A 14,670-nucleotide genomic window follows, 5' to 3' on the forward strand; every position below is an offset into this window, starting at 1 on the left:
TTCATCCAAATCGTGGCTGAGAAAGGAAAAAACTTTGCCTCTTTTACCAAACCACACATAAACTGGACAGAAAAAGAGAGGAACATTTTATGCTGTTATTGTGTCCCTACACTTTAGTTTAAACAACCAAAAATATAATCCATAAATGTTAATATATGTTAACATAAAAAATGATTTATTTTCACATAGTAAAAAAATTCAAACAAATAAGTTTTCAATTGTTTTCATACCTACATCATATTCAACTAAAGATTAAAACTGCTCACTGTACATTCATTTTAAACCCACCCTCTTGAAGTTTCTTTATACGTACTGAAATTACCTTCCATCTTTTTTTTATGTTTTTTTTTTGCAGATCATATTTTTATTACCATGAAAAGTAATTATTTTAAATTTTGCTTTCAAAATTGGAATATTTCAACAAATTTTTACCTTTAGTAATTGTAGCTGACATAACCTAATCCCACTTTCACTTTAGTATTATTTTTATAATGTCCCAAAAGCCACTACACACACAGTTTTTCTTTCACTATATGAGGGGTTCACAACCACAGTAGACCAAGTCCTTCTGGTAGTAATTTGTGTAATCAAGCATTAAAGTTTTTCATCCATAATTAATTCTTGTGCACCTATTAATGCAAAAAATACATGGCAATATAATATTAACATTGTGACATTGCATTGTCACGTATCAGGAGATAAGACAATAAATTAGTTTTATTTATATTATCAATTGATGTTTTTTAAATGGACTTGGTTCACTATGGCTATTAACATTATCGAATACACACCACAGAAACAGAAATTATTATAATATACATTGCTGAACTTTTTCATTTCTAACCATCCAAAAATAATGGTATGCCATATTACACTATGCACAAGTGTTATTTAATCAATATAAATAATATCGTCGTATTCTTCTTCTTTACCCGAATGAATACACTGAAGCCGAGTGTTGGTTTCCACTGGAACATTCTTGAAGAACACATGATAGATTGGTGGAATGTAAGGTAGTAGATCCATTATGTCCTTCTTTTTGGCCATGCTGACATGTCTTCTGGCCGTGTACAAAGGTTCTTGATTGACAGACGACAGAGACCGCAATTTACGCCCACGGCATTGCTTTTCCAAATTGATTTTTCGGAAAGTCAGATCTTCATTGAGGGTTTCTTTGAACTTCAAAATGAAGGGACAGCCTCTCTCAACACGTAACCACCGAATGTTGAGCCAACTAAATGCAGTTCCATCGGTGTCTTTTTTCCTGTTTGTGGTGGCTTCTTCTAATGCCTTTGTAGAAATGAAGTTTGAATGTTTAACATCAGTGACTATAAATTTAGGATTTTTTTTTCTTTGCATGACAAATAATTTTCTTCCAGTCTCCTGGACTATAAATATGATTTCTCTTGCGGCTCGCTGTTTCAATCACCCCAAACTCTGCATCATTAGGAAGAAAGGAATGACCAGAGACCATGAACTTGTGATCAATAGTCTGTGCTGCTACATCTGTGCTGTTGACTAGCCTTTCAACTGTGGGTGCATTTGTTTAGGGATGTAAGGACGTGAATTTACTGGATGCATCCATAGGTATTCTGATACAGCTATGAATTTTGCGGAAAACAATAACAGATGATTTGTATTTCAAAACACGTTACCTCCTATTCACCAATGTAATGGAATGATTTTAACTTATTACCTGGGAAAGTAAAAATTATTTGTCAAAACCTGCTTACATTACATTTGAATTACATTTCGTAAATACTTGTCAGCTTTTAAAACTGTGTACTGAGTATGGATATGTACATACTTCAAGCCACTTCGAAAACACCCTTGGTGTAATGTAAACATGTGCTGCATCCAGTTTGCTTTTACAACTATACATGCAATATTATTTATAACAATTATTAGTTTAACTATAACTTACCACTCATAATGTTATCAGATAATTCTTGTGATGTATCTGGAACATATTCTTCACCAGATGACTCACAACAGCTAGTACTCATTTTAATATTATAATACACACTTTTCTTCCACTGTTGCAATCATAGATAAAAGGCTATAAAGTTACATGGACTTGGTTCTCTATGGCTGTGAAGGCAACGTGGAGTTTGTTCTCCAATTGTTGCTACTGATGCTATCTGTCGGGCGGAAAATGCACTGTGGACTTGGATCATTATGGCATTGAATATAACATGGTTTTTATATACTTGTACATGAACTATCTCCAAATGAGAAAAATATGGACTTGGTCCACTATGGTTGTGTACCCCTCATATATTTGTTACAATATGTGAAAAAAAAAATTTAGTGGGATTATAATTCTTACTATTTGAATACAATATTTCTATTCCAGAATAATTTGATATTTGTATTTGATTCCAACTAAAAAAACTTATATTTGCACAGGCCTAATATTTTGTGATTTTAGGAGCATTTAAGTGTTACATGGTGTAACTATTTTGGTTTAATTTATTATTTTCGTTTTTCATCATAACATCTATGTCCTTACATATAAATGAGCAAACTATATTACCTTTTGAAAAGAATTTTTTGTTTACTTCAATTACATTACAAAAACATTAAATAAATTCTCAAAAAATAATGAAAAGTCAGAGTAGATGCAAAGTTTAAATGGCCAATGCAATCCGAAGATTACGTTTGTATCTGTACACGGTAGATCACTAAATACCTTGCATATGTAATACTGTAACTAGAAAAATCCTTCATGCCAGCATTCTTGTTCAAAACTATTAACATGACAGTGAGAAACACAGAGTTCCCACGTTCTGCTCTTGCTCACCTCCTCTCGGTCCCTGAGGTTCAGAGCTAGTTCCGAGGTGACTGGCACAGCAAGGCTCTTGTACTGCTGCTTGTGACCCTTGCGCACCATTAGCACAAAATTCACCATTGACTTCTCCTCCGATTTTGTCTCGTGCAGTTGCTCTGAAACACGGGTATTCGTGTAATACACTTTTACATTATACTATCTGAAACACTATCAGCCTCACAGTTAATAACACCCTAGAAAGATGGTTTTTGGATCACTAACTACCAATGTTAACACAGTATTGTAGTGAAATCGGAAAAAAACATTACATAGAATCACACACAACAATGTGGCATGTGTCACTTTTTTTCCGTTTTTCTTTAGTCATTTTTGTTATTACTCTTATTTTTATATCGTCTATACGCCCATAGATTGATTTATAATTTTTTTACAGATTATTTTGTTAACTCACTTATTTAATTTATTTTAGCCTTTTATAGTTGTTTGCCTTTTTAATTGAATTTAGTATATGCATATCAATATTGGCCGTCAGAGGCATGCCGAAGGTCGCTAATATTCGAGAAGATCCAAGAACTATAAAGATTATAGGAGAAAGAACGTTTTTATAAGTATATGTTTTTGTTGGAATTAAAAAGATAATTTTTGGACATAAATATAGGCTTTAAAAAGGACGTTAAATTTATTCAACAAAAAGTGTGTACCTAATTATTTTTACTGAAGACTACTGTACTTAAAGCCGTAGTTCCGCGGATGGCCGTGTGAGTAACTGGGACTGAGCGCAGTGCCGATCAGCGGGAGTTGCGAGCTGGGAGTGAGAGGCGACAGGTGCGCGTGGGGAGTGCAGCGGGCTTTGACCTTTTGGAACGCGTGGGAAAATCAAAGGCACGAAGATGTATTAGAAGAAATGTGCTGGACATTACTGGTGAATTATGATCTGCATTTCCTCAGCTGTTGGCGGCAGCACGCCTGGTATGGGCAATTATGACGCGGGCCCATTCTGCAGTGCTGCGAGAGGGCAAACGTCTGCCAGGCTTTGAGCCCTGGTGGTTTGGCCTTGTCTGCACTGAAAAGAATAATTGGATGTGAGTCGTATATTTTCCTTATTTATAGCTTGCAAGAGGGACCCAGGGTGACTACTCCAACCCTAGAATAAATTCCTGGGTATTTCCAGGTTTTCCAGAAATTTATTTTCATTTTTCCAGAATATTTAACTCATCATCTATACTAAGCCTATGGTAATACTAAATTATACTTAAAATTTAAATTTATTTCCAAGCCTGCCTACATAAACATATCCTAACAAAATGCCGAATTACGTTACTTTCCGCGCAAATGCACATTGTAGATACAATGACAGACCTGCCAACATTCAAATTTAAAAAATCATGAGGTCCTTGATAAAACTTTTCAGGCCCATAAATACAGGTTAGATATAAAAAACAACAAATGAGAATCTTTAAATTTAAGTGACATACCTGTACATATGTTACATGGTCTCTACTTCAAAATTTATTTCAACAAATTATAGGTTGCAGATTTAATTTAGTTGAACATAATTTAGCGCTGTCGTGTAGTGATCATGCAGGGCCGCAACTAAAAAATGATGTAAAATAACATTCTGCTCGTGTAACACTATTTATCACAGTTCACAGCAAAATTAATTTTTTTATTGGAAGCAATACACTTCACGTGTTAGTTGTGTTTTTTGTAGCGACATGTTTCACTATGTCTCCTCTTCCACTATGCGAGATAGAAAAATCAGCACGGCACACGCTACAAAACACAAAATTGCTTCCTTTACGTGACTCGAGTATTGATGGAAACTCGTTACTGTAAGCTTTCATAAAAATTGTTTTGTAACTTTTACAAACAAAATCTTGGGGCACTTCGAATCACTATTTTAATTGACGAACGCACAAACATAAATATTTACTTACTACTACCGCTCCACTTCATAGATAATATGTCATCAAGAGACACTTCACTTTGCTACGTCGTTTCAGTTTTTCTAAGATGATAAGAATTCACGCTCTACCTTTTATGTCTGGAAGCATTTTTTTTATTTCACGGATTAAAGTATATCATGCATCCTAATATCTATGACAGTTGTTTTAGACACCGTGTTCTGTTTCTCTCTTCTGTGTGATGGTGCGTTCGTGCGTGTAACGGAACACGCCCAGTAATATTTGTGCGAAGTGATATCTGTGATGGTGTTTTTACAGTCTTTGTTATACCGTGCAATCACGATTTCTATGATGGATTGACGGAGTGTTTACAGTTTGTTGTTAATTTTAAAGTAATTGTTACGTACAAAAAATTCGGCTTGCATCTTTGTGGAGATTGTAATTGAAAGAAATGGAAAGAAAACGCAAGGCATCTCCAGATTGAATGCTGTATAAACATATATAAAACACCGTTTTAACGAACTTCATTAGAGCGAACAATTCATTTCTATGAACTATGCCTTTGGTCCCGTCAGATGTCCATATAACATAACGTAAAAAATTTTCACTAGTACGAAGTTTCTCGCTCCAATTTTTAAAATATTCTATAAATATTCATTTGAACGAACACTTTTCTGCCCGGTACGGTAAACGACAAACGGATAAAATCGTCGCCATTCACCCACAAACTGCCATCTTATTTATTTTGATATGCGCCATAGATGACTGCAATGGACTAGTGTTGAAATTAATGCACAAAACTGGTGTAGCGACTAAAGCGCTGAATTGTGGTGTTCCCTGACATTACTCTTTGTTCTATGCTCGCACGACGTGTTTAACAGATGCTAAGTTCTACATCATAAAGTATTGCTACACACACATCTGTGGTTGTTTCTTTGTTTATTGTTTGAGAAACGTGGCTATATTACCAGTAAAACTTATTTTTACATGTGTCGGGTCCATTTGTTTTTATAGTTTAAAAAACCGTACTACTGAACATGTCTTGTAGGAAACGAAAGGTGATTGATGTGAAACTTGAAATAATAAAAGCAGTAGATAAAGGAAATAAAAAGACTGATGTGGCTAAAACGTTTGGTATCTCCAAATCAACATTATCCACAATTCTCACCCAGCGATCCAGTTTGGAAGACAATAAAATGTAAACTTTTTTTCCTAACTTTTAAATTTTATATTTTTGATTTATTACAGCATTTTTGCAAACAGCTTGTCTTGATTCCAAAGGTAGGCTTACTGCTTTGGCAAACAACTTACCTAAGTATTTCTGTATTGTACATATACATACTAGTATGTATGTAGTATGTATCTTGATCCCAAAGTATAGCTGTTAAAGTAATTGATGCTTGTACCTCTCATATTGGTATTAGATTTTCTACTTTGTTTTTTAACAAGATCGAGTTATGTTAAAAACCCCAAAACAGGCAATCATTGTGATTTATTTCGGTATAAAGAACTTCATTATAACAAACTGCCATAATTTTGGTCCCTTCATGTTCTTTATAATGAAGCTCTACGAACAACGATACAAACGTGAGTGGGAAGTAGAATTAAAGTGGCTGAAACCCGGTAAAAATGACTTCACTGCAGTATGTTCATTGTGTCGGTCAGACTTCAACATTCAAAAGGGTGGTCTAAAAGATCTTAGGCGTCACGAAAGCACACAGATATACCAGAGAAATCAGAAGGCTGCTGAACAAAGTACTTCTCTCACATCTTTCATCAGCAAACCAGACAACAAAATTGTAGATGCAGAGCTCATGTGGGCGAATTTTATTTTCTGAAAACAATTTGCCAATGAAACTTAGCGACAGTTTCACAAAACTCGTCCCGCAGATGTTTCCTGACAGCGAAATTGCTAAGAATTTTCACTGCTCGCATACAAAAACGAGCCAGATCATTGTTCAGGCATTGGGTTCCTGTGTTGAAGGAAACATAATTAGTGTTATGAAAACATCAGTTTTTACACTACTGATTGACAAGTCAACGGATGTTACTGTCACAAGGCAAGTTGTTGTTATGGCCAGGGTGTTTGTTTCAGATAAAGTTGAAACTCACCTGTATAAAGTGATTGAATTAAGTGGTCAGGCTAGTGGAGAAAACTTATTTAATTTGGTAAAATCTTCATTTGAACAAGACTGTATCCCTTGGGAAAACTGTCTCAGCATGTCCTCTGATGGTGCCAAAGCCATGGTAGGTGAATTTAATTCTGTACTTTCACGTGTGAGGCAACATCAGGGAAATGTGTGGTTTCTGCACTGCACGTGCCATGTTGCTCATTTAGCAGCTTCCCACGCCTGTAATCAGTTACCAGATGTATTTGAGCAGCTTGCCAAAGATGTGTATGTTCATTTCAAGTCATCTGGCAAAAGAAAAGATGATTTCAGCACCATTCAAGATTTAATGGAAGTAGAAAATCATAGTGGTTGGCCCTTTTGAATTGTGTGGAGCGTCTCTTAGAACAATGGCCAGCTTTGGCAGAATACTTTGACAGACTGGATGGAAAAGAGGCCAATTCTGAAGCTGTTAAACGCATTAAAATTACCTTGTGGTCTGATGCAGCAAAACTTTATTTCTATTTCCTTCAGGCAGTACTCCCTCGTTTCACAAAATTTAATGTCATGTTCCAAAAAGAACGGCTTTGTGTTCACAAGCTCCATCCACAAATATGTATTCTTCTACGGCAATTCATTGCAAGTTTTGTACAGTTTGAAGTCATACAGAAATGTGAAATTACAGCTGTTGATTACAAGAGAGAAAACCAGCTCACAGATGCAGGCATGTTCATAGGCCATAAAACAAGAAATTTTCTAGAAACTGCTGATGCATCCCTAGAAGAAATAAAAAAAACTTATTTTCAAGTGTGAGGGACTTTTATGAGACAGGAACCCAAGAACTGTATCGTCTCTTGCCCCTCAATGATGAAGTACTTAAAAACATAGTTATTTTGGACCCTGCAGATAAGTCATCAGGTGACTGGAAAAAACTGGAAGCACTAGTGATTGGGTTCCCGAATATCATTCCAGATGACAAACGAGACGAGCTACAGGAAGAATTCATCTCATACTCACTGAAGGAACCTGAGGAAAATTCATCTGTGATGGATATTGGCACCTACTGGCACACTGTATCCAAAGCAAAAGAAAATGGAAAACCAATGTTTCCGTTATTTTGAAGACTAGCTAAAGCGATGCTTTGTCTTCCTCACAGCAATGCTGCTGTAGAAAGAATTTTCAGTAATTTGAAAATTGTGAAAACTGCACACAGGTCACTTTTAAAAAATGCCAATGTTGAATGCATTGTTGCACTGCCACAACAGGACCAAATATTTGGGGCTAGAATTCAAACCCACAGATGAGCTGAGAAAAAAAGCTAGGAACCTGAAGAAGTGAAGCAGTTGGAGTGTTCAGGCAAGATATGCCTGCAAATATGTCATAGTCTGTGTTTATATTTTTTAAGTGATTTTTGTGAGAACCTCATACTGGTACTTAACTCTTTACATGTAAACATATCAGTTTTTAATCTACATTCATTATTATTATTATTAAGTAGGCCTATGCAAATGGAATGAAGGAAAAGCTGATTTTTGAATAAATATGCTTATAATACTTCGTTTTCTCCTGTGTCTTAGATGTAAAAAAAAAATGTTGGCGCGAATGAAAAACTTGTTTACAGAAATTTTCTTCTTACAGGATTTTACAGGATTTTTTTATGGTCTAATACAGGATTTTATAACCATTCTTGGTGGCAACCCTGGCGTAGAGGGTTTCTATTTAATTATAGAGTTATCTCAAAATGTGTTTGCCTTCTTCATTTTTGGTAATGCTGCAAATTTAAGTACGTACATAATTATATTCCCTGCATTAGAACAATCACATCCTTTTTTTTGGTATTATTTGTGTTACGCCTGCTCCGGTGGTAAACAAGGGTATAGATGTGTCTTTTTTATGTGGCCCATTTAAATTTCTATTTACTTGGGGAGTTTGTGGATTTTGCATCATGACGCGTAGTACCCAGTAGGGAGCAGGCAAGTTGTCATCTCTGCTTGGAACAATGGGCAGAGGTGACAACAAAACCAATAATTAATTAATATTTTCTGGAAAATAAAAGAAAAATTGAAAACAGGAATGGGAAAAACATCTCAGATCAGAAATTTTTAAAGCATACAAAACCACAATAGATTCATGACCAGAAAAATCTCAAGTGCCTTAAACGAGGAACAGCGATAAGCACACTTACCATATGTTTTCTTGGTGCTGTTCTTGACGTGCAACGGGACGGAGATGTCCACCTGCCGTGGCTTTATGGTCTCGTGCATGCGCTCCTGGATGTTGGAGGACACCATCTGCTCGAAGGCGTTCTGGAAGTCGTCATCCTCTGGACACTCCACACACGTCGGCCCGTGAAGCAAGGTTCCCAGCAGGTTCACATCGTCTCCCTGCAAAGTGAACACAGAATCACGACTGCAAGATTCAGCACTGCTCATTAAATATCACAATTTGAACCTGTAATACTAGATAAACTAGATGGTCTACAATCATGCAAGCATAGTCTGTACTCCAGTACCTATTGTGCCACTCACAATCAGATTTTTTCTGGTGGATTCAAACTGTTGACCTTAGCCACCAGAGAAATGGGATGCCAAAAAAATGCACAAAATTACATACATGACAGAAAAATAAATTCATTAGAATAAAGAATAAATGATGAAGTTGAAAAGAATAAAAGCAGCACATTTCATACTTTTGGCACCCTTGGAGTTCATTTCAGGGCTATTTAATGACTTTTATCAGGGGCGCAAATATGTATGTATCATTTGGAGAAGGGGGGGGGGGGGGGAGAGAGAGAGAGACAGAGTTTTGCACGTCATCTCTGGATGGGTGCTAGTATGTTGTATACTGCCCATATTTTGGCCAGGATGCATACAATAAGTAAAAAACTTCCATTTAAAATGTACAGAAAGTTCACCATACAAAATAGTTTTGACATTTACCTACATTTACCAACCCTATTTCACTATTTTGCAAGCGTAAGCAGATATCCTAAGTGAGGGGATTCTTAATTTCGAAGGGCTGACCCCTCCCGGGAGCTACGCCCATGACTTTTGTGACTCATCCTTCTCTTTTGATACTTTTTCTTGACTTTAGTAATTTCCTTGAACTAAACTCTCTTAATAAAATCCCACTTAGAAGACATTTCCTTGAATTTAAAAAATTTAGCACTTTGCCTATTAATACATTCAATTTTATCCTCTCCATATATTTTCCCTGCTAATGACTATAAATTTTGAAGTACACTTAGGGAATCTTGCGGAGCCATAAATATTTAAAATAAAACATAGGAATATAGCAAATGTATATCTGAATAAATTTTGCTTTTTAACAGTACAAAAATTTTTTTTAACGAATCCGGTAGTTTTTTAGTTTAATGCTTACAAACAAAAATATAAAAAATTCACTCTTTCAGAATATTAGTATAAATATATCTGACCTTTCGAATATCACATTCCAGAATTAATTTTAATAAACACTACTAAGTAAATGACACTAATTTTATGTTTCTTGATTTTCCCTCAATATTACTTCATATTTAGCTTATTTTTAGTATATTTGGCATAATCAAATAGGTAGCTTTGCTAGAAGTACCTATATGCCAAATGTTTTCACATCAACTTACACGATGCAAGTTAGTAAAAAAATTTATATATATACACACACACACACATGTTTGAATTACACTAGATAGACTTATAAAAAAAAACAGGAATAACTTTAAACAAAAAAGTATGTTAGGTACATGTACAGAGAAACCTCATTCAATTATTAGGTTAATAGGATTTATCAGTTTGAAGAAAATGTTTTCAGATCCTTGCAATATGAATTAAATTTAGTAACAGTTCAGTATAAGGTACGTAGTTTTATTATAAAGTACCAAAAAGTTTTTTTTTCAGGTACTTGTACTGAGATTTTACCGTAGTTATACATAGATCTCCGGATACTCCATAAAATATTTTTTTACATTTTATTTAATGTCCACATAAAATTTTTTTAACTATGTTAACAAGAATGTAACACCAAGTGATCACTTTTTAGTTTGAATCAATGTACAGTTTCTGCATAAATGATAGAATTATGGTAGTAAAATGATTTTGGTTGAGTTTAAGAGCACCAGCTTACTAACATCATGGCATACTTGGAGCGTTAGCTCGACACTGCTCCAGCTGAACTATTAATGATAAAGTGTTTGCATCACCTGTTTCATTCAAATGCCATACATGTTTGAAACAGAAGAAATTTTATAAATTCCTTCTTAACAAATTACATGAAAAGTTATTTTTATATATTTTTAATCTTTTGTTAACAATGTAGGGCATGTATATTAGGTCTTTTTGTTACAAAACTTAGTTTTTTATCATAACAAACAGTAAGTCTGCTTATTTAAGTATTTTGTTTTGCTTATACCCATATTACCAGGATTATCTGGATTTTCGAAGGTCCGGATTGCCTTTGGTCCCGGATAGTCCAGATAGATAAGGTTTACCTGTACTATGTACATATATGCTAACCTGACTCTGGCTTGTAGCTGGAGACATGTCGTCAAACTCAGATGTCCTTTCACTTTCCTCATTGTCATCCTGATCATCACCATCTTCATCCTCATCAAAGTTGTACCTGCCATCTACAGTTCGATATTCGTCTTCCTCTTTCACCTCATCGTCTAAAAAAAAATGAAATGATTTACTGAGCTGTAAAATGAGTATTTTTCTTCTACAACTGTAGAATAAAGAACAAAAATGTATTTTAATTTTGTGTTTGTTTAATTAGAGGTAAAAGCCTGTAAGTACTTGAAGTTATTCTCTCCAAATTTACTTCTTAAATAAAGTGTTTGATAAGCAAGTTCTCTTAACATCCCATTTGTTAAACACGTATTTCAATGAGTGATTTACATAGTAAGAATAGAAAGGTGACAAACAGAACAGGGTGGCCAAAAAACTTGGATTTTAAAATTCATGCACATTTTCAGGTTTCCAATGTTCAAAATTGGTTTTTCCAAGAAATTTGTTTAATGGTGAAAATGCAAAATTTATGTGTTTACAATCAAAAGCTTTATTTCTTACATAACATTGACATTTAATTATTTTGAAGCTAAAAACATATACAGTCTGTAAACATATTTTCCAAAAGAATGTTCGTTAGAATAAATCATTTAAGGTTCTAATTTAAAACTAAATTATGAAATAGAACAATTCTGAACTTAACACTAACATACATATTTGAAAGAGTATGCCACATAGAAATTTCAAAACTGGGAAGTGTCCATACTTTTTCACTACAAGATATACTAGAAATAATTATGCCCTATGAATGAGTCACTTTTTCTTGTTTAAACATACAAATCCTGCTTATAAGCATACAATTAATTATATATGAAAAAACACCAAACATTTTTGATCTAATGCATTATGATACAGAAAAAACATAGATAGAAAAACCTATAGAAACTTCAAACAATTGTCTTGCTTTCTGCATGACTACTTATTTTCAGATAAAGCTTTAATTTTGACATCTATTAGCATCTTCCATTATATTCTGTTTTTGGTCTGCATATTCTTTTACTGCTACAGAATTCATTTTTCTCTAGATTTCATCCTCCTCTTATCACACTTTTTCTTTGTTCCCAGAGCTGCATGAATGATACCTTTGTAAATGATTACATTGTAATTAACTCCTCTAACCGCAGTACTGCATCATAGATAAATCTATGCACTACAAGTGTCTCCTCCATCACATTTTTGACAAGAAGCACTGAATTGATGAAAAATCCTCTCTCAATGTTGGCATTTCTGTTTATTTTAACACAAAATAACAAAAATATTTTTAAAACTAATACTTCAAATTTCTTTAGTTGCTGCTACAAATGGATCAAGGAAAGATACACATAAGAGAAGGTCTTAACTATCATCATGCACAGGAACCAGTTTAAAATCTACCCAAATGCATGCTTTTCTCGAAAATTAAGGCTAGTGGCCATCCAGTAGAACTACATAATACTCTAAGAAATTCTCTTAATTCACTCGCTTGAAAAAAAAACAATGCAGACATTATGTTTCAATAACTACTATATAGAACTATATGACTATTGGTAAGGTCAATTATTAGACAAAAATCAAAATTAATTTTCAGATTGAACTATTTAACAATTATCTTTTGTGGAAAAACATTTCCATATTACAGCAGTGCATTTATATGAATACTGTGTGTACATATATTTTTTTCCGCAATATTTTACCACAGCGGAAAGTACTCTTAAATAGAAATAGAAAAGTTATGCAAGTTTTTAATCCCTCAAAAGTCATTTTCTTTCCTTATTTTCTCTTGTGACCAATAAAAACCACCCTCATATATTATCTAAAGTATTAAAAATATTTTTAGGCACAAAATAAAAAATGCCTTGTGTACATTTATTGCTCTTTTATCATCCCTTCAAGGCACACAAATGAATTTAGAAGCTGGTAGTGAAGTTAGCATACCTTCTTTCGGTGCTCCGCCACAGGCACCTGTACCATTTACGTCCAGAGATTTAGAATGTTGGGTCGTGTCGTTGTCCTCCACTTCTCCGCTGCTCACCAGGGCTTTGCCAGCCGCCTCTCCATCGTCGCCTCGTTTTCTGTCGTCCTCGTTTTTTTGGTCGTCGAGCTCCGCGGCGTTCTCCACGATGGTCCCCAGCTCCGCGCCACCAGCCGGGGGCTTGCCAGAGTCCTGCAGCTGTTGCAGGACGGTGCTGGCAAACTCCTCCTTCAGCTCCTCGATACCCCTCTGAGCCTCCTCGTAGTCAGCGTACAGGTGGATGTTTGGACGCAGGTTAACGATCGTGTCGCGGAACATGTGCGTCATCCCTATCGGAAACGAGCACTCTGCTGTCCAATGAGGTGACGAGAACTTGAACCAGTAATAATTCTGATAAAACACAAAATAAGAAAAAATTACTTACAATTTTGTTACATACTATCACATGCATAAGTCTTTTACACTACAAACTACCAAAACCAAATTATTTACACCTGAAAAACCAAAGGTAAATATTTTCAATATACCTAGATATGAGTGTTTCATATTTAATAGCATAATACTCCCATTTATTTTTTAATAATATTTCTAAACAAATACGGTGTTGCAAGTATTATGATGCCAGCAGGAGGCAACCAAAATATTTTTTAATTTTTTACAGCCATTTACAAAAACCTGGGTGTGTACAATTCAGATGGTAAGTATTCTGCACTATACAATATATATTCTGTTGTAAAATAACAAAAATCATCATAAAGTTACACGAAAGTAGAAGTACAAGTAACCTAGGACAAGAAAAAAAATAAAAACACTACGAACCTTTCAAATAGATATAGGTTAGAATTATATTTAAAAAACACAAAAAATACATAAGTAATCATTAAAATCGCTATTAGAGATAGATTTTAAGAAATGAGGTAATTTTTTCGATAGATAAGTGACATGCATCTTTTTATTTTAACTGTTTTAACTATTTGTCTTTTCATCATCAAAAACCTTTCAAGTCACAAAAAAAATTGTTTTTAAAATATTTTTCATTAATTATTGGTACTCAAAATAACATTAAAGATTTATCAGTTTACGAATATGTTCAATAATTACTGCATAATGGTGGTACTATACTGCTACATATTATTTTATTAAATTACATGAGAAAAAAAATCAGTCCGTCCACCAAACAGGTTGCTTATATATTTTGCCCTCTTGGATGGAATTTAACCTATCTTGGACAAATGTTCATATTAAACTATTATTGGTGGTTGTTCGCCTTTGAGTCAATCACGGGTTTGCTGAATGGTTTAAGGGGATTATGCCTTGCCATCTTGTAATGTTACATGTTTTGATATCACTTTTG

General features: G+C 34.4%; 1 protein-coding gene across 3 annotated transcripts in view; it reads right to left on the reverse strand.

Annotated features, from left to right (window-relative positions):
- The window catches only part of LOC134535569 (regulator of nonsense transcripts 2-like), a 204,821-nt gene that overhangs the window by 23,917 nt on the left and 166,234 nt on the right, over positions 1 to 14,670 (reverse strand). For all 3 annotated transcript variants that reach the window (XM_063374757.1, XM_063374755.1, XM_063374756.1), the window contains 4 exons: positions 13,280 to 13,706; positions 11,315 to 11,466; positions 8,989 to 9,187; positions 2,804 to 2,946 (listed from right to left, as the gene is read on the reverse strand). In XM_063374757.1, coding sequence (XP_063230827.1) covers positions 2,804 to 2,946; positions 8,989 to 9,187; positions 11,315 to 11,466; positions 13,280 to 13,706 — 921 coding nt within the window. The remainder of the gene's footprint in view (positions 1 to 2,803; positions 2,947 to 8,988; positions 9,188 to 11,314; positions 11,467 to 13,279; positions 13,707 to 14,670) is intronic.

The sequence above is a fragment of the Bacillus rossius genome, chromosome 8 (assembly GCF_032445375.1).
Source record: "Bacillus rossius redtenbacheri isolate Brsri chromosome 8, Brsri_v3, whole genome shotgun sequence".
Lineage (NCBI taxonomy): Eukaryota > Metazoa > Arthropoda > Insecta > Phasmatodea > Bacillidae > Bacillus > Bacillus rossius.